General features: G+C 40.2%; 4 protein-coding genes and 6 non-coding genes across 12 annotated transcripts in view; 1 reads left to right on the top strand and 9 right to left on the bottom strand.

The window, feature by feature from the left end:
- megf11 (multiple EGF-like-domains 11) overlaps nucleotides 1-1,790 on the bottom strand; it is a 65,594-nt gene extending 63,804 nt beyond the window's left edge. For 2 of the 3 annotated variants that reach the window (XM_046394827.1, XM_046394830.1), the window contains exon 1: nucleotides 1,530-1,789. The gene's annotated coding sequence lies outside the window, so the exon portion shown is untranslated. Of the gene's footprint in view, nucleotides 1-1,529 lie in introns of all 3 variants that reach the window. The other variant, XM_046394828.1, reaches the window with a different exon arrangement.
- A 7,452-nt stretch (nucleotides 1,791-9,242) lies between these two features.
- On the top strand, nucleotides 9,243-18,395 carry map2k1 (mitogen-activated protein kinase kinase 1). Its single transcript, XM_046394989.1, has 11 exons — nucleotides 9,243-9,565; nucleotides 14,728-14,938; nucleotides 15,310-15,456; nucleotides 15,665-15,742; nucleotides 15,931-15,982; nucleotides 16,305-16,429; nucleotides 17,080-17,287; nucleotides 17,532-17,596; nucleotides 17,724-17,782; nucleotides 17,905-17,950; nucleotides 18,036-18,395. The coding sequence occupies exons 1-11, from the start codon at nucleotides 9,483-9,485 to the stop codon at nucleotides 18,147-18,149; spliced, it is 1,188 nt and encodes a 395-aa protein (XP_046250945.1). The 5' UTR covers nucleotides 9,243-9,482; the 3' UTR covers nucleotides 18,150-18,395.
- Nucleotides 18,396-18,523: 128 nt separating this feature from the next.
- Nucleotides 18,524-19,576, bottom strand: LOC124061770 (60S ribosomal protein L4-like). The gene is given in 5 exon segments (XM_046393992.1): nucleotides 18,524-18,682; nucleotides 18,863-18,946; nucleotides 19,159-19,207; nucleotides 19,210-19,294; nucleotides 19,541-19,576. Coding segments are annotated over 5 exon segments (387 nt in total). The 3' UTR covers nucleotides 18,524-18,549.
- Nucleotides 18,756-18,823, bottom strand: LOC124062645. Its single transcript, XR_006843984.1, has one exon. It is a non-coding gene; the product is annotated as a small nucleolar RNA SNORD18 (small nucleolar RNA).
- Nucleotides 19,031-19,102, bottom strand: LOC124062643. Its single transcript, XR_006843982.1, has one exon. It is a non-coding gene; the product is annotated as a small nucleolar RNA SNORD18 (small nucleolar RNA).
- Nucleotides 19,577-20,212: 636 nt separating the features above from the next.
- Nucleotides 20,213-24,067, bottom strand: LOC124062322 (60S ribosomal protein L4-B). The gene is made up of 10 exons (XM_046394990.1): nucleotides 23,913-24,067; nucleotides 23,013-23,184; nucleotides 22,761-22,867; nucleotides 22,373-22,511; nucleotides 22,013-22,137; nucleotides 21,526-21,655; nucleotides 21,034-21,190; nucleotides 20,738-20,821; nucleotides 20,437-20,557; nucleotides 20,213-20,340 (listed from the first exon to the last, which is right to left on the bottom strand). Exons 1-10 carry the CDS (start codon nucleotides 23,913-23,915, stop codon nucleotides 20,269-20,271), a joined length of 1,110 nt encoding a protein of 369 aa, XP_046250946.1. The 5' UTR covers nucleotides 23,916-24,067; the 3' UTR covers nucleotides 20,213-20,268.
- On the bottom strand, nucleotides 20,631-20,698 carry LOC124062644. Its single transcript, XR_006843983.1, has one exon. It is a non-coding gene; the product is annotated as a small nucleolar RNA SNORD18 (small nucleolar RNA).
- On the bottom strand, nucleotides 20,906-20,977 carry LOC124062642. The gene has a single exon (XR_006843981.1). It is a non-coding gene; the product is annotated as a small nucleolar RNA SNORD18 (small nucleolar RNA).
- LOC124062647 lies at nucleotides 22,212-22,310 on the bottom strand. The gene has a single exon (XR_006843986.1). It is a non-coding gene; the product is annotated as a small nucleolar RNA SNORD16 (small nucleolar RNA).
- On the bottom strand, nucleotides 22,573-22,672 carry LOC124062646. The gene has a single exon (XR_006843985.1). It is a non-coding gene; the product is annotated as a small nucleolar RNA SNORD16 (small nucleolar RNA).
- Nucleotides 24,068-24,359: the final 292 nt, after the last annotated feature.

The raw sequence follows: 24,359 nt of genomic DNA, 5'->3' as shown, positions 1-24,359 counted from the left end.
AACATGGAAGTTACAAACGACAGAAAATAAAATGGGAGAGAAAAGTCAACATTATGGTCATAATGGTCCAAAATCAAAAGCTGGGTTTGTTTGTTGTTTCACTGGATTAAAAGTAGTTATGAATTTCAAACTGACACTTAACTTCCTAATACAAATACAAACAGTAACTGTAAGTTAAAAATGAGTTTGAGCCTTCGGAATAATTTACTCGTGTGGACGTGCTGTTTTTGTGTAGTTATGGGGGAGCAAAGAACATACGATGTTTGGGGACAATTGGGATGTGATTGAAGACCGTAAATGTTCACATGCAGTTCTCAAAATCACAGACCATAAATGTGTAGCCATTAGTCATCACAAGGAAAAGAGAACAAACAAATCTTAATTTCTGGTCCTGGTGTACATGCAGTGTCAATCTCAGGGTTAAAAAAAAAAACAAACTGCATTGCTGTCGCACCTAAGTAAATTTATGATAAATGACTTTATGACAAATTGCTATCCATGCAGAGCCTGAACTACTGTATGCAGCTCCGACAATGCAACGCAACAGTATCCTCTGTAGGGCAACCTGATGTTTCTGATGACAGTGTGTGTGTGTGTGTGTGTGTGTGCACCTACCAAAGATTTGATGAAACTCATTGATTTAAGAAAAAATTCTTCTTGCTTTGTTTATATTTCCCCAAAGAAAATCAACAGCAGTAATGATTTCATTATTAAACCAAGGTGCAGATCAGCACATTGACTAATAGACTAATGCAAGTTTAATCATCTGCTTTAGCTTGCACTCTGTTGCCATCTAGTGGATCAAAAGTGACATAACACGCTGCAAGTGATGTGCATCCCGGACTGAATCAAAATGTTCAGCACACATTCACTCCTCTCCGTCTGTTCGACGCACGCTTAATGGAAAACCTCACCGAGAAATTAATCGAACAAAAAACATCCTGACATTAGAGTTTCAAAAGCCGAGACCATCAGCTACTGTTACCAATTAAAACTTAGGAAGCACTTCAAACCGACTGCTCACGCACCCTGTAGCACACTTCAGCATTATTAGCATTCACTGCGTTACAACAGCCTTTTAAATCTCTCTATAGTTTTCCTGGCTGAATGCGCGGGCTATGAGGTATGCAAAAAAAACCCACAATAGTCTACATGGCTGCGGTGGATTATAAAACTCTATGGGATGATACAGCCCCTTTCTTTGGCACAGCACGCTCATTTCCATGGGATAGACTCGCCAACAGCTTAATTAAATAGAAAGCACAATTTGTCACATCAACCAGCCGGCAGCAAGGCTTTCCAAATGCCAGAAGACTGCGCCCCAACTTACTGCGGGCTGCTTCAACAACACAAACAAAGATAAAACACAATCTATTAATCTGTCCTAAACATCTGCAAAGCTCCTCATCACCACAGACACTGTCGACGGCTGGTGACATGCCTGCTGCAGCACCCTTAGCATCCTCTGCCGATTAAAAAGAGCCCTTTTATGTTTTCGAAGGGGGGAGAAAAAAAGCATTTGAACTCACCCTTCGGGAGATCAGAGATTTAAAGTTATCGCACTCAACAAAAACAGAATTCAGCGCGTCCACGGTGCAAGACGGTTTTCCACCTTTTAACAAGAGCGAGAAACTCAACAATGCAGGTGGGCTGGTTGGAGCAGGTGGTTTGAGGAGTTCAAAGCGGCGTGCTTCAATACGCAGCGAAGACGCGCAGGACTCAGGTGTTGTGAGGGGGGACCGCCGCTGCTTCCTCCCTCTTCTCTCTCCTCTACTTCACTGGGTGAAGCGCGGCCCACTTTAAACTCTGGTGACGTCATGGGCGCTGATGCTGATGCTCCCCCGCCCCCCCCCCCCATCACCATCATAGACACAGAAACACACCACACACAAGGTCTTCTCCCAAAATACGAGCCCAATATTCCTAACAACAAAATTTTGAATTATGCCTCAGCTTGGACAGAAGACACCTGTTAGGGTCGTCAGAACCAGAAAGACAGAGCAGTTTGTCTAAATCCATAAGGGATTATTTGTCCTCTTGCCATACATGGCTGCAATATTCAAAATTATATGACGTGAAAGTGGGTAAATTGCCCAGAACGGCGTAATTATTATAATTAGATCCTATATTTTTCTGCAAGGATGAACTCTTCAGTTCTCCTCTGAACAAGAACAAAAGATCAAGTCAGATCAAGTAAAATGAGGTTTTCCTTCAGTATTCAGATGCTTGTTGAAGCTCCATCTGTCCTCATCTGCTTGTCATAGATTCGCACTTCAGTTTAAAGAGTCTTTGCACTTGTGTGTATGTCATGCCTTGCAAACCTGATACAAGTTTCAGCGTTTGATTTTCCACAGGATTTGAAAACCTGGCGGTGAATCGAGTTTCTCGTTGTGACCTTTAGCAAAGGTATGTTTGCTGGTGGGAGGTCAGAGGCTGGTAAGTGTAGTGGACAGACTGTCAAGGGAAAGCTTTTCTCTTTTCTTTTCTACTGAACAATTGTGGTATCTGAAACCTGTTCTTTTAAGGTATTTTTTCAGCACTCCGTTATTACAAAACACATCAGTGAGCTCAAGGCTGTCGGACCATTTGCTTGTATTATTTTATATGGGCTGGCAGAGATTAGGAATGAATAAAGTACAACCATAACTATGACCGTGATCATATAAACAGAAATGTATGCATAAAGTCAAGTCCACATTGTGTCTTTGATTTTATTTAGAGTTTTAATTTACAAGGACTCTGCTCAAAGTCAACAGTCATATAGTCTATGTGACACTCATTCAGTCACTTAGAAGCACTTGTTCTGCCTCAGTTCAGCTGAGTGTCAGACTTTTGTTGTTCATACTTTATCGAAAATGTGTTTGCAGCCACACTCTGCTCATGCAGTCCTCTGTGTGCCGTCTTTGGCTTGCCTCCAGATGAACTACATCTGCCCAAAAGTAAAAGAAGGCAAAGTTGTATTAGCTCTCTGAGTTATCTTACCCAAACAGAAGGGCGCAGCTCCACCTTCCCATTGCCACTGGTTGAGGGACATTATGTTCTGTAGGAAACCTGAAAATCCGTAACACCACTCAAGGATCTGCAGACACATTTTGTTTTTGTTTTTTCTTAGAAAAATCCTCTCCTGGAGTGATTTGTTTTCCCCCTCCTTGACTTCTCCTTTGTTTTTCCTCTGATCCTTTTCATGTATGGAGCATGAATGTAATCTTTGTAAACATTTGCCTGCATATATACAGGGCATTAGTCAAAACAAAACATGGCACTTAAAGCACATTTTAAATATTTACATGGCATGGAAGTTTAAGAAAAAGTCTGCTTTAGGCACCGCCTGAATAGACTCCATCCTGCCCAGGGGGGAGGACACTCAAAGTGAAGGAAACAATGATATGACTTTCATAAGGTAAAAAAATAAATGAAAATGAGCAGACCAACAAATTTAGTTTAATTTGCAGGTGATTCCGATGAATGTGGTGTGAGGAGAGAATCTCAAACTCTCAAAATTAGATTCAACCACTGAATAAAATGCAGTTGGTTTACTCATCAACTTAAACCAGCTATGTCCAAAACTAAAATAAGTGCAAGAAGAGCCACTCGTCCTACCATGCCCGCAGCATCCTCTGGATAAATTTCTGACCTAGTCATTGGACAGATTTACATGTTTGGGGCGCCGACTGTTAGCCTCTTTTCTCAGCTGGAGCAACTGTCTGCTTTTATCAGCTGCTTCAGAAGCCGCCTTTGTGGCCTGCAGTAATCCCTGACCACAAATCCCAAACTCCCCAAACAAAGTAGTGGTGGATGAGGCAACAAATCCACAGCATCAAATAAAACGTAGTGTATTCTGGTTTTCCAGCACTGCAGCTTGTCCTCGAACGTTGCATCTGAGCCTGTTGCTTTTATGTCTCATGCTGCTGTCTGCTTATGGCACAGCAATGTCTGGTGGGGCTTAAAGTCTGGAGCTGTAGCCTGGTGGCCCATGAGTGTTTGCTCTGCAGTGATTTTTTTTGACTATTTTGTCTTTTGTCTTTCCTCCCTTGACGGTTAAATTGACAGTCCACTCAAATTAAAGGCCATTATTTCTGTCAGGAGACACAAAGTTAAAAATGGGCTTAAAGAATTGTCAAAAAAAATAATTTATTTGGTATCACTGACACAACCAGAAATGTTTTGGAGGTGGAGGGGGAGCAGTCTTTGGTTATTAGCCCTCACTGGAGGTGAATACTACTACTAATCATTTGAGAGTTTCATATGTGTAGCCTAAGCCTCACAGTGTTGCAATACAACAGTGAGATATTACAACACAAAAGCCACAGAGAGAGAGAGAGAGAGAGAATAAGCATCAGACATAAATAAACAAAACATAGGAAATGGAGAACATATTTAAAGATTGAGAATATGATGATTAGCTCACAGAGACTGAGGGAACATCTGACTGGTGCAAGTGAAAAGAGTGATTGTTCATAAATTGAGTCTGAAGAAGGAAGAAAAAAAATCTAAACAAACTATACAGAATAAAAAGAGTTTTGTTTTTATGTGCCCAGATTTTTTATATTTGCAATATCTGTCTTTGAAATTTCTGCTGCACTTAAATGGAGACAAATGTAACTTCATTTATGGTGTTTACGTCTTTGGAAAATGACTTTCAGGAGCAACACATTTGGAGGAACATCAACAATCCTTGTAACTCTGGATAATCCACAGACCTCACAGTCAACATTTTCTTTGTAACTGCTTTCTAACAAAGAAATAGCTCTCATAAAAGCCGTTGACAGTGAAGCCTGTGGATTATCTGCAGTAGCAGAGACACTGACGCTGGGAAGAAATGTTGCTGTTGAATATTTAATGATCCCCCCCAGACATGTTACGTTATATGAAGAGTATGATAAGGTCTTTACTTATTAAAAAAATCTTAAAATTATGTATCAACTCCTTCACTCTGACAGAAAAATACAAAATCAGAGCTTCACATTAAAGGTTAAACTGCTTGATGCAACATTTCTCCTATTTCACTTTACTGAAAGGTCAGTTTTATTTAGTTTATTCAAGTCTCCACATCATGCCTGCACAGTGTAGAAACTATGATTGCCTTTCAAATCATTATGTCACTCAGTGCCACAAAATGCTGCACATACATGAATTAAATTCACATTAAAGATGAGAACAAAAAAGCTTCTCCCCAGATGAAATCAGACTGTCAATATCTAACTGCTCATACATGATTCTGCACAAAAAAGCTGAAACATCCAAGTGACTTAACAATCAACATAACACATACACTATATAGACAAAAGTACTGGGACACCTGATCACCACACCAGCAGGGACTTTAATGACTTAGCATTCTAAATACAAAGACAGCTTTGCAGCTGTGACAGCTTCTGGGAAGGTTTTCCACAAGATTTTGGAGTGTTTCTGTGGAATTTTTTGCTCATTCATGCAGTAGCATCATCCTAGCAAACACGGGGCAGCTTATCACCAGAATAACTGCTAACTCCTGTTCACTAAACTTTTTGCTGTGACTATTGGTGGCTGCAGCTACTCGCTGCTGTTTGATAGTTAGCTCTCTTAGCAGTCCAGCTAATGGCCTGATGGCTGACTCAAGTCTGCCAGTAGCATCAGGGGAAAGTCAGTGTTCCTGCCACTGGCAACAGCCACCCAGTGATCATAGCCTCTGAGGCCATTATTTGTTTATTAGGATAATGCACTCTAATCAACTGTAAAAGTGCTTGTTTCTTTGGCCAGCTGGCTGTTTACATAATTTAATAAAAATTCTGAGCTGGGTGAACTTGTTATTATGATGTAATTATATTGTGGTTGATAATATGATTTGATACTAGGATTTCTTTTAAACCCTAAAACTCTATTGGAAATACCACATGGAATATTATCAGTAATTACTGTCTGGCAGACCCTTTGCGTTCCCACATGTCAAATGTGGTAAAAACAATATTCTCCTGCTAGATTAAATCAGTGGTTCCCAGGCACGTCTGCTTTTTTTAAGGTGAATATTTATACATTATGACTTGTACATTTGATTTAATTTAAGTTATTTATTTTTTTTCACAAAAACAAAATCCAAGATTTAAAAAGCCCCCCAAATTAATATTTATTCATTTTGAAGAGCAGGATTTGGTTTAGTTTTAGCTCATGATCTTGCAACAATTACCGGTGTTAAGAAAAAGTGTTAAAATATAGAGCTGAAATGACACTGTTATAAGTTGATTTAACTGTAAAGGAGTCAATTGTGTAAGAGAGTTGGTGTCATTGGGTGTTTGCAAGTTGGGAGTTTGCGAGTTGTGAGTTATGAAACAACGTCTCTGCTAATGCATCCTCATGGCTTTCTATCTCTAGTGGTGTTAATAGAGTTCATTTTTAACTCTAGATAGATAGGGTTATTTTAACACTGTTCTGAGTTGTATTATTAACACTTTAGGAAGTGTTAAATTAAATCTGCAAAGACTGGGACAAAATAAATAAGAGCACAGTATTAGAACTGACTCTCTCAGAGTTGATTTAACACTATGAAATTTGCTGTGTAGTCATGTGTGATGTGCTTGAGTGGCCTCAAATCAATTTGTCAAAAGTCAACTTAGAATTCACACAGCTCCAGTCCACTGGCTCGCAAGAGGACATGATCAATCCTCCCTCTCTGTCAGTCCTAGTTTATGGAGAAAAATTTGATTTTGGCAGCAATATACGTTTGGTAAACCAGGCACAGCTCAGTGGCCTTGTGTCTATCAGGACAATGCGTAGAGACTTCAGAGTAGATTGTAAAAATGGCAGCCAGGTTGAGGTTCTGCTTGATATCTAATCTACATGGTACGGTCAGGCTGACAGCTGACACATTATTCACGGGGGAAGGTGATGCACTCCTGTCAAACAGATGAAACTATTCATTTATGGTTTTGATTAATTGTTTCTGCAGAGGTCAAACGGTTTTGACTGATACATTATGAAGCCCAAATTAAAGAAAGAATAGATCAAAAAGTTTTTCCACTTCTGTACACTATCTGAAAGAATAGATCAGAAAGTGTAATAGGAGTACACAGATGTTGGAATCTTTTGAACATTCAGATTTTAATTCTGCACAGTGCTGTGGCTTTGCTATATGCAAAAATCTTTGTAGATTTGAGATTCTTTTTTGTCAGTAAGCAAGGCATCGATACAAAAATACAGAAAAGCTCGAGACTGTTGAGCAGAAGTCTGAGCTCCTGTGAAAATCTGACCTATAGCACATATAAAATAATCATCAGCACCTTCTTTTAATCCTCTCAGCAGCCGCACAGTGTTAGCAACAATAAAAGATACCAAATATAAAAGAGAAGTATGGGGGGGGGGGTGTAAATGAAATCAGACACTGAATACTCTGTGATTTTGGATTAAAGCAAAGCAATCAGAACATGTACAGAAAATTTAACTCAATTTGTGAGATGCTGATAAACTGGAAGCAAAAAGATGATGAAATGATTCGTGTGGGCTGTCTTCAAATGAGCATACAGGTTATTGGGTAAGGCAGGAAACTGCTGAAAGATTACAGTGATGTGGGAGCAAGAGATGAGAGAGAATAGCTACAAAGATTAAACATTTAGCCAATAAAGTGACCGATTTCCATCTTTATCACTTTTTTTAAAGGAGTGACTTAAATGGTACGCGTTTATTTTTCACTGATCTTAAATGTATTCCATCCTAATTACAAATTACAGACATTAAAGTATTCACATGAAGTGACTTCTAAATGTGTTGACGTGTTTCACATTAAAAGCATTTTGCCTCTTTGCATGATAATTATAGCTTGCATAGATTTAAGCTTTTAAGCTTCTGTCTAAGATGAATTATTTTAAACAGTATTGTTGGAATAATACATAACTGGAAGGTCTGAATGCATTGTTGTTGTTCTAGACTTAAACTTTTAAAGGACAATAATGGTGAGATGAAAGATTCTGTATAAAAAAAGAACAATTTGGAGAGTTTTCATCTTTATTTATACTGCTTTAATTCCTCATTGTTAAGTTCAGTGATTAAAAAAACCAAACTTGCATCTCATTTTTTGTGCAACTGCACTGGAACATATATTATTTAAGAAATGGTGGAATGACGGAGAGGGACAAGAAAAGAGGGGGTGATCTGTCCTGGGCTGTCCTCTGGACTCAGTGGAGGAGGTGGGTGAGAGGAGGTTGTTGACCAAGCTGTCAAGCTTCCTGAACAATCCCTTTCATCCTCTGTATGAGATGGTGGGGACCTGAAGTAGCTCCTTCAGTTACAGACTGCTGCGCCCACAGTGCATGGAGGAAAGCTACCGAAGGACCTTTGTCCCGACAGCAATATATAACTATAACTCATTTTTTATTTACTCTTAATGTCTGCACTACTGCACAAAATGTCAGGCATTTTATTTTCCCACCTGTGAAACACTTTATTTACTTTACCCCCCCAAGAACTCCCATTGGAGATGCTAAAATGATTAATCTTCATGATATTTATGATGGTTATAGAACGTCTTCCACCATCACCCTCTAACTCGATTGTATATACATATCCTTTGTAGAATCGTTTTTTTTTCTGTACTTGTAATATAAAGTTGTATTTTTTTAAATTTATATATTTATTCATTTTTTGTACTTTTTTTGCACTATCTTGTCCTGCTAAATGTTGGCTGTTGTAACGGCTGAATTTCCCTTTGGAAATCACAATTTATATTAATTTGTTATCATAACTATTATTTAGTCTACATTCACATTTTGAAATGGCATTTAGTATTTTTTTTTTTTTTTTTTTTTAAATTGCAACTTGCATCTCTGAATTTCTGTATTTCTCTCTTGTGACTGGCTCCCACCCAGAGCTGTCACCAGGGGGTACTGTGGTCATAGAAAAACTTCATCTGAAGGGGAGAAAGTCTGAATCCTTCATTTTAGTACATTTGGATTTTACTTTATGTAATTTCATGGCATTAAAGTGGTCCAGTTTGAAAATGCTGAGCCTGAAAATGCTGAAATCAGCCCGTTAAATAGCCTGCACATCACGAAGGACATTTGTTTTGAAGTGCAGAATGCAGGCTAACTCCCTCCAGGAGAGTTAAAACCACTCAGTTCTCAAACGAGATAGATACAGATAAGATTAGATTAGATAAGATTTTTCTCTTTTTAATAGTATCTTGTAACCCCTGGTCTAACTGAAACTGTTATTTCTGTTAATGAGTGGTAATACCGCCCACCACCAGCAGAGGGGGCGCTGTCCCCAGCACAGCCACGCTGTCCGGAAGCCTAATGTAAATATTTTTGTGACGTTTCAACTCCCGGATCATTCACATCCACCCATTAAGAAGAATATCAGTCCCTCCAGCTCATGTCGGCTCCGCTGTGTGTCCTCTCCTGTCAGTCTGTGTCGAATAATCAGACTGTGCCTGTCTGATACCAGAGCTCCTTTCCTGCGGGTTTCCATCCTTACCGCTCGTGTGTTTGTACACCAGCTGGTTTCTTGTGTGCAACATGCAGAAGAGAAGGAAGCCAGAGCCGATCCAACTCAACCCGATCCCCGATGGAAACACTATCAACGGCTCCGGAGCCACAGAGTGAGTGTCCTGACATTCAGACTGATGAATGAGGAGTATTGATGAGGACTATCTGATTGGTCATTCATGTCAGATTCATGTCTCAGTGTACAGTAAAGGCTAAAGGCTCATGACAACTGCAATAACATATTGATAACCTCCTTTAAAGTATGTTTGAACTTCTTTCTTATATCTGGTATCTAGTGTGTGTGTGTGTGTGACTTTTACTCTGTTCCCAATTGGAAAATTTGGCTTCAGGTTAGGCAAGTAGTTGTCATGGTTGTCATAGAATTTTCCTTCAGGGATAAATAAAGGAATTCTGATTCTGATTCTGATGGTTATGTTTGGCATTTTTATATTGAGGGGGTTTTATTTAATTTATTTGTATCAATTGTGGTCTTCTTGCTATGACAAGAAAATGTCTGGTGTGAAAAGGATCTATAAGGTGCAGTTCTCAGGTCCTTAGGTCATCCCTTCGTGGTGTCATGGACGAGCGGGTCCCGCTTCGTGTGGACAGCGATTGACCTGAGTCAGTGTGTAGTATAATATGTGTGGAGAAATATTTCTGTGTGTTGAGGAAGTTTTGTACTGGCCTGTTCCCACCACAATCTGACAAAACACGGTAATGGAGATATTAAACTGTTGTGACAGCATGCTCTCATAGCTCTCATGCTCTCAGAGAAAAAGCCCGGTCAGTCCGGCAACAAGCTGGATCAGTTGAGATGAGAATTACATAACATGTCATCTCCCATGATGGGTGATTGTTTGTAGAGGTGGAATATTTCATTGTTACATCATTAGATCATACAATTAAAGGCCATTATTTGCATCTGACCAAGTATCTTCTTGATTAATTGATTAATCAGCCTTTTTTCTTAGAACAGTTTGACTAGATAAATGCAGTTCATTATTATTATTTTAAATAAAGAAAAGCAGAAAATTCTCACATTTAACACACGTTTGTCTGGAAAAATGAATCCCCAACTGGTTCTCTGTGAATTGAAAGACGCAGAAAATAACCGTGACCCTGATTTTGTAACGTTTCATTTTAAATTGGAAATTGGAAAGAGTGAGATTCCATCATAAAGAAATAGTCTCATGTATACATGTCTATGCCCACTATGCTGGAGGATCAGCATGTTGATGATGTCGTGCCTTGGCTTTGCGCACTAAAAGTTGCTGATGATGACATAATGTTTGGCTGTAGCTGAGCACATTCCTGCTGCTGAGGCCGATGAGCAGCATGTCATGATGCAGCAACAATCAGAGACCCTGAATGAAAGATTTGGACATCTCTGTTGTGGAGGGATCCCTCTTCCTACCACAGCAGGAGCTCACAGTGTGTGTGTATGTGTTCAATAGTATTGTTGCACTGTGACACTCAGGCTGACACAGTGCTGACAGAAAGCCATGCAGTCTGGTGTTACTCAGGCCTCTTTTCCATAAAAAGATAGAGCTATCTTGCACCACACTTTCAACTGTCCGTGGAAAAACAAATCCCGTTTCAGAGCAGTAACGGCTGATGACTGCTCTGCAGACACACAGATGTCCCTCACACTTTGCACACATTTTGGTGCTGCAAAATGTCTGCAGAGTTTTGCAGACCTAAACCAGAACTGCACATACACATGAAAAAGGACTGAGGATAGTATTTGTTATACAGTTACTGGTTGACAAGTTGGGTTTGAATTATCCAATAATGAGCCTCTATGTTGCATGTAAAATGGTGTCAAATTCATGAAAACATAAATCAGTATATTATTAAGGAAGTTCATGCCTACACTGCTTGGACCCTTTAGGCTTTGACAGTCCATTTAAATTTCCAGATGTGCTGTGTGTCCTAAAGTGCTCTCTTCGTCATTTCACCTGCAGTGTTTAGACTTACCTTAAGGAAAAATTCTTTAAAGCCTGAGTGATGAGTAAAAAATATTCATGTCTGATTTCTGATTTGTTGTAAGAGGTCACCAATGGGCATCTGACCTTGTGTTATTATGGAGAATTGGGCCAACGTGTAGCTGCTTCCAAAAGTGCATCATAGATGTTTAACAGGCGAAATAAATGTAAACCAAAATTATTTTTATTTCCTAATTTCATAATAACAGTTCTACATGGTACTATAGGAACCAAAAGATGGAAGTATGATTTGTTTGTGGAGAACAGGAGCTTTGCCAAACATTTGCAGAGCAATTAAGGGGATGACTGAATTCAAAGAACCAGCCTACTTTGCTTCACATGTGGTATAATAGGATGGGTGGGTATGCCGGGGGCTGCTGTAGTTCTGGTGTTGAAGATGGGAAGGAGAAGCCTGTATGGTGTCTTATAAGGTCAATCCAGGAGGAATCTCTGTGAAAACTAAAATCAACAAATTAGGCTGCAGCTGTCCACGGCTTGTCAGTACACAGTCTAGACCTTTGTCATTCTGTAAGTATTAGCTAAACATATGCAGATAAAATAATGTCACAGACTTTCACCGTGTAGCAAACAGATGGTTGGTTCATATTTTGGCTGATTAACACTTCCTGTCAGCTTACACCTCAATCAATCATTGGTACACTGAGTTTAATGACCTCACGCAACTCTCATCAAAACTCCGCCCATGTGCCTTCTGCACAGCAGATGTTTTGGCCTGTCCTAGAAGAAAAAGCACAGGTGATACTCGTAACATTAACGATGGCTCTGACATATTCAGACGTCCCAGTAAACCATGACACTATGACAATACCAGGAACTGGACACCGAGGCAGTTAAATGAAATTCGGCCATTGTTAATCTTGGTTTGGTTTGGTTTTCCTGCTGTGACATGTGAGAATGTGTTGTGTGTGATAAGGATGATTATGCAATATCATTATTACAGCTGAAACTAAAGAAAACCCACCAGTTGTTTTTAGTAGAGCGAAGAGAAAATACTTATGTTTCAAAACAGACAGATATTAATAAGAACACTTGAATAGCTCGAACCAGCACACAGGAGGATCTGTCGCTCACACTGGAAGCACAGAATGCCTTTGTTGTCATTGCATTTTAAACATACAACAAATTTTTTTGTCTCTCTTTAAAACGAGAAAAAAAAACTGTATGCCATTCACTGTATTCATCCATTCCCACATGCATACACATAAAAGACTGTAAATAAATAAGTAGAATACATGATCAGTTTAAAGGGTGAAGATGAGCTTAATCCAATTGATGAGCCTCTTATTGAAACCAGACCGTTCCACTCTGGTGAGAAAGAATTGTCATTACTGCCCGCCAAATGCTTTCTCGGCTTGAAAGTGGCTGGCAGCCGTGGGAGAAGTATACTGAGCAGCCCACATAATGCCAGCCAAGCATGTAACGTTATCATGGGAGATATGAGAACAAATAAAAACAACCTGTTCTGAGTAGACCTGCTCAGCTGATTTGCTATTTGCTAAAATCTTGGATAAGATCACGTACCTCCAGACTTACAGAAGTATGAGTGTATTGTCTAGGGAGTCTTTGTAGTTTTATCATTCTGAACTGTGTTGCTTTTCTGATAAACAGGAATAATGCAAGTGTACATAGCATAACATAACTGGTTAGACACCATCGATACAAAAGCCCTGGTGGTATGTGAAGAATAAAATCCATCCATAAAGGCTGATCTAAATTGTGTTCTCACAGATAAGAAAAACGAGTAGTAGTTTTTATTTATTTATTTTTTAGCTAGGATTATTTTTCAGAGCTTCCGTACAGTCATGATACATCAAAATAAACTATTTATCTGCATTTTACCCCAGTATAAATATTACAATGGAATTCGTTTTCTGTATTGATGCTCATTACCATCACCAACCTTTCGGTCCACTGTGATCCATATTAAAGATTTGTCCTTACACCACTGTTTGTAACTCAGGTCACAAGGCAAAACCTCACAGTGCTTCTAATTTTCATGTATGCGAAGCTCACAACCACAAACACATCTTTCATAACAACACTGCCATTTTCTTTCTGATACTTTATGGCAAGCTGTAGAATTGAATCTTTTGCATTCATGTTCTGCTGGATGTCCTTGGACATTGTGTGGATGGAGCGCCAAAGGCCAGCGTCGTGCTCACTTCTTCCTGCACCCAGAGGGGAGGCTACAGTGTGCAGCTCCTGTAGTCCCTCCCACGTATGTATTGTATGGAGTGTGTTTCAGGCTGCTCTTCTTCTCAGTATCTCCAGCCTCCTCCACCCCCAGCTCTTGACAACAGAACGCCCACGCTACCCACAGCCAACTCAAACTCAGCACCTCGTCGCCATGGATATGCAGGGCCTGCTGTCAAAAATAAAACCACTTAACCCTCTCTTTACTGAGTGGTGGAGCAGCAGAGACCTGCTCTAGCTGCTCTTCACTGAGTCGTGATCAAGTACATAGATTAGAAAACATAGCCTAATTGGCACTGAGCTTGAAGAAAACTACCTTATTATCATCATATTATCATGCAAATACGAGAGACTGGCACTTAAACTTCGGATTAATTTTTCGTCAGAAGCTGAAGTACATTGTACACTAGCATACGCCTTAGCTTGTACACCTGTAGACACATGAAAACATAAAATCTGCATGCTTTTGATTTATTCTTTCCCAGCATAAAGCTCTTAGTATTGCATTAACAAACAGTTGCTCAAAAATATCACTCGCTCCAAAATGCTTTAGTGGGCAGTGTTTCCATCAGTTTTGATGGAAAGAATTCGACGCTTTCACTTGTCTAAGATGACGATTCATAGGTCTTTACGTTCTTCAGGCTCAGGATAAAGACTGGCTTTGTGTTGGAATGTGCAGTGTTTTGAGAAGTCAGAGAACAGCACTTCAGAACTGTTCACCATTGATTTCTCAAGGAGATGCATCACCATGACAACAATATCTGAGAAGTAGCGTGATTACACAGAGGAACCAGCCTTCCGCACAAGGAACACTGAAACACACAGGTGACCCTTATTGTCATCCTGGCTCGTGCAGTAGTAGTCACCACACACCACACTCTGTCTTTTCTCTAAGGTTTCAATAATACAGTTGATACAGTAGATCTGGATCCACTGCGGATGGCCTCATGAGGGAACAGAACATGCGCAAAAGTTCTGTCTGAAAGGACTCAAGGACCTTTCATTCGACGAAGAAGACATTAAATATGAATGAATTACTCATCTTTCTTTCTATCTGTCTTTACCTTCTTTCTAAGAACAAACTTGGAGGCGCTGCAGAAGAAACTAGAGGAGCTTGAGTTGGACGAGCAGCAGCGGAAACGCCTGGAGGCCTTTCTGACGCAGAAGCAGAAGGTGGGGGAGCTGAAGGATGATGACTTTGAGAAGATCTGTGAGCTGGGTGCAGGCAACGGAGGGGTTGTCTTCAAGGTCTCCCACAAACCATCTGGTCTGATTATGGCAAGGAAGGTAAGTTGTGTCCCTGATGGCTGATTATTTGGGGGTGCTTTCATGAATACACCCTCTCCTTTTGCAGAGTTTTCTCTTCTGGGGGCAAATTTATCTCTCATTTTCCAGTATGTTGTTAATAACATGGAATATGGGTTGGCGGGGACAGCTGTCTGGCACAACGTCCAAAAGCTATTTTATGACATCCACATTGGCCAAAAGGATTCAATTACTAACCAGCACATCTGTCCAAATGAAAACATTTTATTTTTATCTTTTTTTGATCATAACATGTATAGTAATGTTTGTGTGTTCGGAATTTAAGTCTTCTAGTGATCATGTTCTGTTATGGACAAAGACATAAATAAAACCCAGTGTCTCCTGTGTTCCAGCTGATCCACCTGGAGATCAAACCAGCCATTAGGAATCAGATAATTCGGGAGCTGCAGGTGCTACATGAGTGTAACTCCCCCTACATTGTAGGCTTCTATGGAGCTTTTTACAGTGATGGAGAAATCAGCATCTGCATGGAGCATATGGTACTTATCTTTAATAATTTATGGCTGCCAGAGTATTAGCACGGCATTCACTTGGAGAGCTGCTTTGTGGGACTGCTGAAAGTGTTTTTCTTCCACGTACAACCTCACTTATTATTACTGACACAGACCGATTTTGTTGGGATGTGCTGAATTTCACAGATTGTATGTTTTTATGCTCTCCATATTTTGCTTCCCTGCTGGCTTGTAGGACGGCGGCTCCCTGGACCAGTCGCTGAAGAAAGCAGGCAAGATCCCAGAGCAGATCCTTGGCAAAGTCAGCATCGCTGTGGGTAGCTCCAACACCCCTCCTACCAGTTTTGTGCTTTGGTCGTCGCACCACAGCTATTTTTGCCTTGTTTTTGGATATGAAACTGTTTATAATCACTCATGCATTTGCAGTGGCACTTTATGTCTTTTGCACTACCAAGTAATCTGAATCATTTCTAGTCTGATATGCAATATTTGTCTTTCCAGGTGATTAAAGGGCTCTCCTACCTGAGGGAGAAACACAAGATCATGCACAGAGGTCAATCACTATTTCATTTAATAAGAGATGGTATAAATATATTAAAGTTTTTAAAGGTTACATGATCTTTTGATGTGGTATGACACACTGCTTTTAATAATATAAGGCAGTCAACTGAGAGTAGTTCCCTATTTCAGATGCACAGACCAGATCTTTGTTGCCCTCTGTGTCATACATATGAATGATGAAAGAAAGCATTAAACAGACAAGTGTGCGACAAGCAGCCAGACATGCACTGACAAGCTGTTTATCTGGTGCTTACTGTTCCCTGTTGAACATTTGTCCACCATGTTTTCCTCAATACTGCATGTCCCCCTTTTAGATGTCAAGCCCTCTAACATCCTAGTGAACTCCCGCTGTGAGATCAAGCTGTGTGACTTTGGAGTGAGTGGACAGCTCATAGATTCCATGGCCAACTCCTTTGTGGGCACCCGGTCTTACATGTCTGTGAGTTCCTTCACACATTATTATTAGCACATTATTTATTATTTATTATCTGTTGCAAGTAGGTCGCAGATTTTCTGTAAACTATTCTCCCCAGTTCAAGCTCGATTTACTATATCGATGATGCACAAATCGGCTAGGGACTGGCTTTATACATGGTCGGGTTTTGCATCAAGTAGGCCATAAACCTTTTCAGCATCAGCTATGCTAAGAAAAGGCCGATATGATAGATCTGTAGGCAATGTAGTTTACATAATTCATACCAATGATGAGATGATGTAACATTGAGCTTTAAATTTCTTTATTTCAGAAGCTAACGAAATTTTAAGCAATGTGTATAGATACAATAACACTGATGTGACAGATTTGAAATTTGTTTTAGCACACAAATATCATCTGACTGAATCCAGTCACTTAAAGTCAAAAAGCATTCATTCAGATTTTATGTTCTCTGAATTTCATTGTCTCCTGCCTGTTTGCACTGCACTTGAACATGTGACAAAAAATATAAATAAAATAAAACCATGGTGCACTTAGATTTTTGCATTTGTATGTTGGTGTATAATTTCAGAATAGCTTTAGCCTATTTTTGTTACAGCTTCTGCACAAATCAGTCATGGTTGTAGTAATGATATAATTGAATGTGTGTTCAGCCAGAGCGTCTGCAGGGCACTCATTACTCTGTTCAGTCAGACATCTGGAGTATGGGTCTGTCATTGGTTGAAATGGCCATTGGACGTTTCCCTATCCCACCGCCTGATGCTAAAGAGCTGGAACAGATTTTTGGGTTCCCAGTGGAAGGGGATGCAGCCTCCTGTGAGTCCTCTCCCAAACCACGACCCCCTGGACGACCAGGCAGCTGTAAGTCTGAGATGACACTGGTTCACTGTGTGATTCTGTAGGGTTGTATTTTTTATTTATTTATTTTAAATTACAGATTTTGACAGAAATTTTTTCAAAAGGTCTGTTAAAGTTGCTTACCACAGGAAATCATTAACAGCATAGTCATAAAGTGACATCTGTTGGTGGCCTTGAGTTATGATTAGTGCTGAGGACATGGTGGATTTTGGCACAGGCTCATTTCTTTTTTTTAACACTCCCCCAGCATACGGGCCTGACAGCAGACCACCGATGGCTATATTTGAGCTGCTTGATTACATAGTCAATGAGGTGAGTGCTCCCACTATATGACCACATCCTGACATGATGTACATACTTGTACGCTTGTGTACATTGTGGTAGTTCATGTGCTTGCAATTTGATCAATTCATTGCTAACTGGACCTTTTAATTTTCAGCCCCCACCAAAGCTACCAGGGATATTTGGCGCTGAATTTCAAGACTTTGTGAATAAATGGTACGTGGGAGAAATGTCAATGTCAACAGCAATGGAATATGCATATTTGCAGATCATACTCTATGCCACCTTGTGGTGTTGAAATGCACTACACTGTAAGTGTGTTTGTGTCTCCATTACAGTTTGATCAAGAATCCTGCAGAGAGAGCAGACCTGAAACAGCTGATGGTGAGTATGAACATATGGCAGTATTCTCACTGACTAAATTTGTCTTCATCTCTTGACCATCTTACACATCTTTCCTTTTCTTCAGGTTCACCCCTTTATCAAGCAGTCTGAGGCAGAGCAGGTTGACTTTGCTGGCTGGTTGTGCAGTACCATTGGCCTCAATCAGCCTGGGACGCCCACCCACGGGACAGCAATGTGAGACCTGTTCTGTCTCCAGCAACCCCCAAAGTCCTGTAATGACTGGATTTGTATTAGGGGTAAATGTATGTTTATACTGAGTATTAAATGAGTTTTAAAGTTGTGCAATCAATAGTTGTATATTCAGTGTATACACTTACATGCCAAGTGAAATTAACGGTCTTGAACAGTTTTTAAGACTACATTGCAGGCCTACCTGAAAAGCCATCTTTTTTTTCTAATAATTAAATTATTTAATCATGACAAATGCTGCTCAACTTTTGTGCTTGATATTCCTCTTAACCTTGTGTCCTTACAGCATCAGCAGATTACAATCTTTGTTAGCTTATGTGAAATATAGGCTGGTGATTAAAAATTTTGAACAACTGCAGCCTCCAATTTTTGCCTCCAGGTCACAGAGTTTAGGTTCTTATCGCAGGGTCATGTCTAAGGATGGCATGACGTCTGGCAGTCTTGGCATAAGGGTTCAGTTTGAGCATTATCCTCAAGTTCTTCAGAGGATTCTTCTTCAGTACTCTGCGGTTGATCTTCTTGCTGTAATGACAATATAATCCAGTCTTAACAACATGGACTTGAGCTAAACGGCAACTTTAAAATTTATTTTGTGTCGCTCAGGACTTCCATAATAATCAGGGTTCAGAAACACGGACCTGAAGTGGAACATCATCATAGTTGACAAGTCCAAACAAATTTCAAACACTGAGCTGTGCTTACTTAGGTGTACGAAGTGCTTTCTGGATCTCCTCACTCTTCAGGATCCTGCTCAGGTCTGTGTTGGTCATCTTGTGCATGGGCAGGCTGGAATAAATAAGCCATTAACAATTAAAACGGTCCTGTAAGGGAAATTATAAAACTATAAAACTGACAAGCCATTTGACGCTCAGACTCAGAACTTCGTTAAATATCACAGAAATTCAAAAACACGGACCATGAAGTGGAAGCTCATCACTGTAATGTGATCAACACTAGTTTTATTTTTTCTACAATGCGATTGCTCCTTAAAAACTCACTTGTAGTTGACCTTCAGGGAAGCAGGTTTACGCCAGGTCCCAAACAGCACATTTCGGTCCGGATGCAGGAGTGTCACGTGTGATCCCCAGGGGCAAACCTCAAGAGGTTCAGTTTGTTAGTGTTCAGCAGTGATGACTTTAAAATACAGCACAATAAACATTCACCAGGCTGACATCTTGTGGCTTATTCTGAAGCCTTTTGAACTTTTTCACAACTTTAGTAACTGATGTCATAAAATTTAAGAACTGCAACAAGGAGTCACCATACACTTACATTCAGAGCTGTGCAAACACACACCAGGGATATTTCTGAAGGACTTCGTGTCACCAGCCCCGTGGTTGCAGATGATGCATCAGATCCATCTTCAACTCCTCTTCTTACCCTGACCAGCATCTTCCCCGGTCGTACTTTTCTCATCCCGTGCTGCAGTGAACTTGGTTTTGTTTTGTTTTCTGTCTTTACTTTACGCAAGTTAAGACAACACATGGAATCCCCTTAATATTGAGTGGACTGTATAAAAAGAACCAGGACTCCTACACTCTGCAGACAATATGGACCTCAGGACCAATAACAGGGTTCAAGCTGAAGTACACACACCTCGACTTCAGAGCTTTTTCGATTTCAAATCATTACCAGTGCCACTTGACTTGAACAGTCTGACTCACCGAGCTTTGAAAAATGCACGATACATGTTAAAACAAATCCCCTATAACTAGGTCCTCTAATGACTGGATTTGCATTTTAGGTAAATGTTTATACTGAGTACTAGAGTTTGAAAGTTGTCCAATCAACAGTTGTAAATTTAGTGCACACAGCCACTTACCAAGTGAAATTTGCAATGTATAGAAGTTCGTAAGGCTACACTGCAGCCCTGCCTGAAAAGCCATCTTTTTTTCCCTAATGATCAAATGATTTGATGACAAATGCTGCTCAATCTGTGTGCTTGATATTCCTCAACCTTGTGTCCTTAGAGCAACAGCAGATCTTTGTTAGTTTACGCGAAATACATCATCTTGTTGCTAAAAATTTTGAATGACAGGTCTGACTCGTTCATTTGAATTGACTGATTTATTTATCACTGAACTCCAGTCTGTAAAAGATTTTTAGATTTATGCCTTGGGTTTGGCAGATGCTCCCTTCTTTCTGGGCTTCTTCTTGGATTTCAGCATCTTGGCCTTGATCTGCGAACAAGAAGAGAACAAACAAGGTTTCAAAGTCAAGGTCAACAATTACAGCCTCCTATTTTTGCATCCAGGTCATAGAGTTTAGGTTCTTACCGCAGGGTCATGTTTAAGGATGGCATGACGTCTGGCAGTCTTGGCGTAAGGGTTCAGTTTGAGCATTATCCTCAAGTTCTTCAGAGGATTCTTCTTCAGCACTCTGCGGTTGATCTTCTTGCTGTAATGACAATATAATCCAGTCTTAACAACATGGACTTGAGCTAAACTGCAAGCTTCAAATTAACTTTGTGTCGCTCAGGACTTCCATAATAATCAGGGTTCAGAAACACGGACCTGAAGTGGAACATCATCATAGTTGACAAGTCCAAACAAATTTCAAACACTGAGCGGTGCTTACTTAGGTGTACGAAGTGCTTTCTGGATCTCCTCACTCTTCAGGATCCTGCTCAGGTCTGTGTTGGTCATCTTGTGCATGGGCAGGCTGGAATAAATAAGCCATTAACAATTAAAACAGTCCTGTAAGGGAAATTATAAAACCAAAAAACTGACAAGCCATTTGACGCTCAAACTCAGAACTTCGTTAAATATCACAGAAATTCAAAAACACGGACCATGAAGTGGAAGCTCATCACTGTAATGTGATCAACACTAGTTTTACTTTTTCTACAATGCGATTGCTCCTTAAAAACTCACTTGTAGTCGACCTTCAGGGAAGCAGGTTTACGCCAGGTGCCGTACAGATCATCCAGCTTGCGGAAAGCACTCTCTGTCCAGATGCAGAAGCGTCCAACATGACCACCAGGGGCAAGTCTCAGGAGGTTCATTTTGTTCACGTTCTGCAGAGTGATGCCTTCAAGATAAAGCACAATCAACATTCTGAGAGTTAACTTGTTGCTTCTTTCATAAGGCAACTTGAAGTTTATTCAAAAACATGATATTCATTGATTACACATGAATCAGCAAACTGCAACAGGGAGTCATCACACACCTGCATAACCACACAGCAATGGGGTCTAAAGGACAGCTCAGTGTTTGTGCCTATGCAAATATACCGTCCCATTTTTGTCTTCATTTCAGCTATCAACACCCATTGCATGTGAACTGTACATTGTCATTTGCTAGATGTAACCACTTCAGAAAGATATCATTTACATTAAACAGGAATGAATTCTAAATTTTACACACCTGGGATATTTCTGAAGGCTTTGGTGACTCCAGCATCTTGGTTGTAGATGATGCATGGTCCTCTGCGTTGGATGCGCCTGCGATTCCTCATCTTACCCTTACCAGCACGCATGCGCTGAGAAGCATAGACCTGAGAACAGAAAGTTTATCATTTCAATCTGCCATTCACAACAAAAAGAAACTCAGTGGCACCTAATATACAAAACTAATACAGTTACCACAGAGAAGTATACAGAAATACTCTTAACAAATCTTCTTGTAAGTCCTAAGTTCAGTTTTAATGCTAAAAGTCAAATCAGTGATGTGTTTAATTCCTGTTAAATTCGGGGTCTTTGTATAGAAACAGCCCTGGTTCCTACACTCCATATAATTTCACGCTGAAATTATCACTTACACTTCACGTTCATTGCATTTTACTTTCAAATCACTTGTTCCCTAACAGAGCACTGAGCCAAGCCACCTGAGAAAATGTGAACATTTAGATTACCTTCTTAATGTCATTCCAGGCTTTGAGCTTTTTCAGCAGGAGCACAGCCTCCTTGGTCTTCTTGTAGCCCTCAACTTTGTCTTCAACCACCAGTGGGACCTCAGGGATTTCCTCAATGCGGTGTCCTAACATACAAGACCATTGTCACATATCCACACACAAACTTGTTGTGATCAAAGACTACAGTATTACTAGACCTTGCTCAGAATTTAATAAAATTCAGTTCCCTGTAACAGCTTGAAACAGCAGGCAACTGTCACTGTACACAGGATCAGACGCAAATTACACCATCATGGCAAGTCAAATATTATTCTACCTATTACAAATAATACTAATGATAAAATAATAATAAAAGTTTACCTTTGGACATCACAAGTGCGGGAATGGCAGAGGCAGCCACGGCAGAGCAGATGGCATAGCGCTTCTGGGTCGTGTTGATCCTGCGGTGCCAGCGGCGCCAGGTTTTGGTGGGGGCAAACATGCGACCTCCACGACACATCTACATCAAAGTCAAGGTCTGACACTCATGAAATAAGATAAATACTGGAGTACTTAATACCTGCTCAGACTCTGTTGTTCGTCAACCATCTGTGCCAGCATATGACAGCAGGCATTCTGTCACTGTTCACAGAGTCAGACGCAAATTACACCATCAGTGCAAGTCTTTCGATTCAACTTTCAGTTTGTCTTGAAACAGCATTACAAGTGAGGGGGGAAAATAAAACTTCAATGGTCATCAAAAGGATACATTTCCAAAAGCACCCTGGCCAGAGCGGTGAGTACCACCACCTCTCACACGAGGAATACGGGCCACAGCCCTTCCTGTACCCCAGGACTCTGCACTGGTCTGGTGACCTGAGAAAAGCACATTCACACACCTTGATTACAGACAACAAAATAACTCAGACTTGTGAATGCATGGGCTCAAATGCCATCTTAAAAACTAACTGACTACAAACCTTGATAAGCATGTGAAATGAGGACAGACGTGTACACTTACCTGCCAGTTCACTGACTGCATAAGGCTGGCGGTTGTTCTTGCGCATGTTGGTGTGAACAAAATTCACAACATCAGGGCGAATTGGAGCCTTGAACACGGCAGGCATGACAACATTCTTGCCTGAAGATTCTCCTTTCTCGGAATAAACCGAGATCAAGGGTCGGGCACAGGCCTAAGAAGCAAAATGAAAAACATTGAGCTTCACGCAGACTATTATATTGGCTTTGAGGAAGTAAAGCATACTCTAAAACATCGGTAGCTGTGAAAAATTAATTCTTCAAGTTAACATGTGTAAGAGCCGATTACATCCAACATGTGAGAGAAGATAAACTGTGAACGTTAAAGTTAGTCTGATGCTAACTCCATACAACTAGTGTGTGAAATTAATTGCGCCTCAACTAACATTATAGCAGCAGATTCTGTCCATTAACATAATGTGTTCAGAAAAATTCACCAAGAAATATACGGCGGCTGGCCTTAGCTTGGCTCCACTATGCTAACTAACGTAGCAAGCCGGTTTTAAACGTCACCTTGAGCAGTCATTTCATATAGTGTTAACGCTACGAAGAGTATAAATACAATCAAATACCACGAATAGTCTGTGCAGAGAACAAAAGAGATGCCATTTAAATAAGCGACATCTACTACATGCCTATTACTGATTTAACACTGAGCCCACAACAACACGTGTAACTTGGTTCAAGCACTGAAGCTATTCGTCCAAAATGGCTCCTCGTGTTAGCCTCCCTAGCCGGGAGCTTTCCAACTCACTGCTCTATTAAATCTGAATTTAATCTTCACGAGGACAGAGATTGATGCTTATTTGTAAAATACAAACAAGGATACAATCGCCCATGCATAATACAGCCTGTTACTAAGAATATGGGTGCAGTTTCTCACCATTTTGGGTAATAATTTTTCGGCTCGCCGGAGACTCTACTCCACGCGCTATGGCGGCCACAGTAAAAAGGAAGTTGGTAACTCACACTGAATGGTTTATGCCTCCGCCTCAATGAATATCACTTCCGCCGACATATTTTTTTCCCCCACCATTGTTTTGCTAATCATAAAGAAACACGCATAAAAAATAAAAATCTGTATGATTCAAACAAATAATTACTTCAGCAATTTTCAATCAAATTTTCACGTCTAGTAAAAATAACTTAGAGGTTGTTGCTACAGCTGGGACTATTTCTGTACGCCATGTTGGCGCATGATGAACGTGACAGCCGAACTATTTTCTTACTGACTTTTTAATTAAAACATTTTTAAAATTTTGTTCATTTTTCTAGTTTGTTTTTGGTGACATTATTTGCATAATGCCTGGCTTTATTTATGAATTTCAGA

Source organism: Scatophagus argus, chromosome 7, assembly GCF_020382885.2.
Source record: "Scatophagus argus isolate fScaArg1 chromosome 7, fScaArg1.pri, whole genome shotgun sequence".
In the NCBI taxonomy this organism is placed as follows: Eukaryota; Metazoa; Chordata; class Actinopteri; family Scatophagidae; genus Scatophagus; species Scatophagus argus.
The sequence above is the reverse complement of the archived record's forward strand: the minus strand, read 5'-3'. Positions and strand labels throughout refer to the sequence as shown.

What these genes read in the sequence shown, in the direction of transcription:
- LOC124062322 (XM_046394990.1), bottom strand. An exon ending in CGCACTTGTGATGTCCAAAG is followed by an intron (nt 22,138 to 22,372) that starts GTAAACTTTTAT and finishes CTTGTATGTTAG; the next exon opens with GACACCGCATTGAGGAAATC. An exon ending in AAAGCACTTCGTACACCTAA is followed by an intron (nt 20,558 to 20,737) that starts GTAAGCACCGCT and finishes TTGTCATTACAG; the next exon opens with CAAGAAGATCAACCGCAGAG.
- map2k1 (XM_046394989.1), top strand. Translation starts at nt 9,483, where the DNA reads ATGCAGAAGAGAAGGAAGCCAGAGCCGATCCAACTCAACCCGATCCCC. An exon ending in GCATCTGCATGGAGCATATG is followed by an intron (nt 15,457 to 15,664) that starts GTACTTATCTTT and finishes GCTGGCTTGTAG; the next exon opens with GACGGCGGCTCCCTGGACCA. An exon ending in CCCTGGACGACCAGGCAGCT is followed by an intron (nt 17,288 to 17,531) that starts GTAAGTCTGAGA and finishes ACACTCCCCCAG; the next exon opens with CATACGGGCCTGACAGCAGA.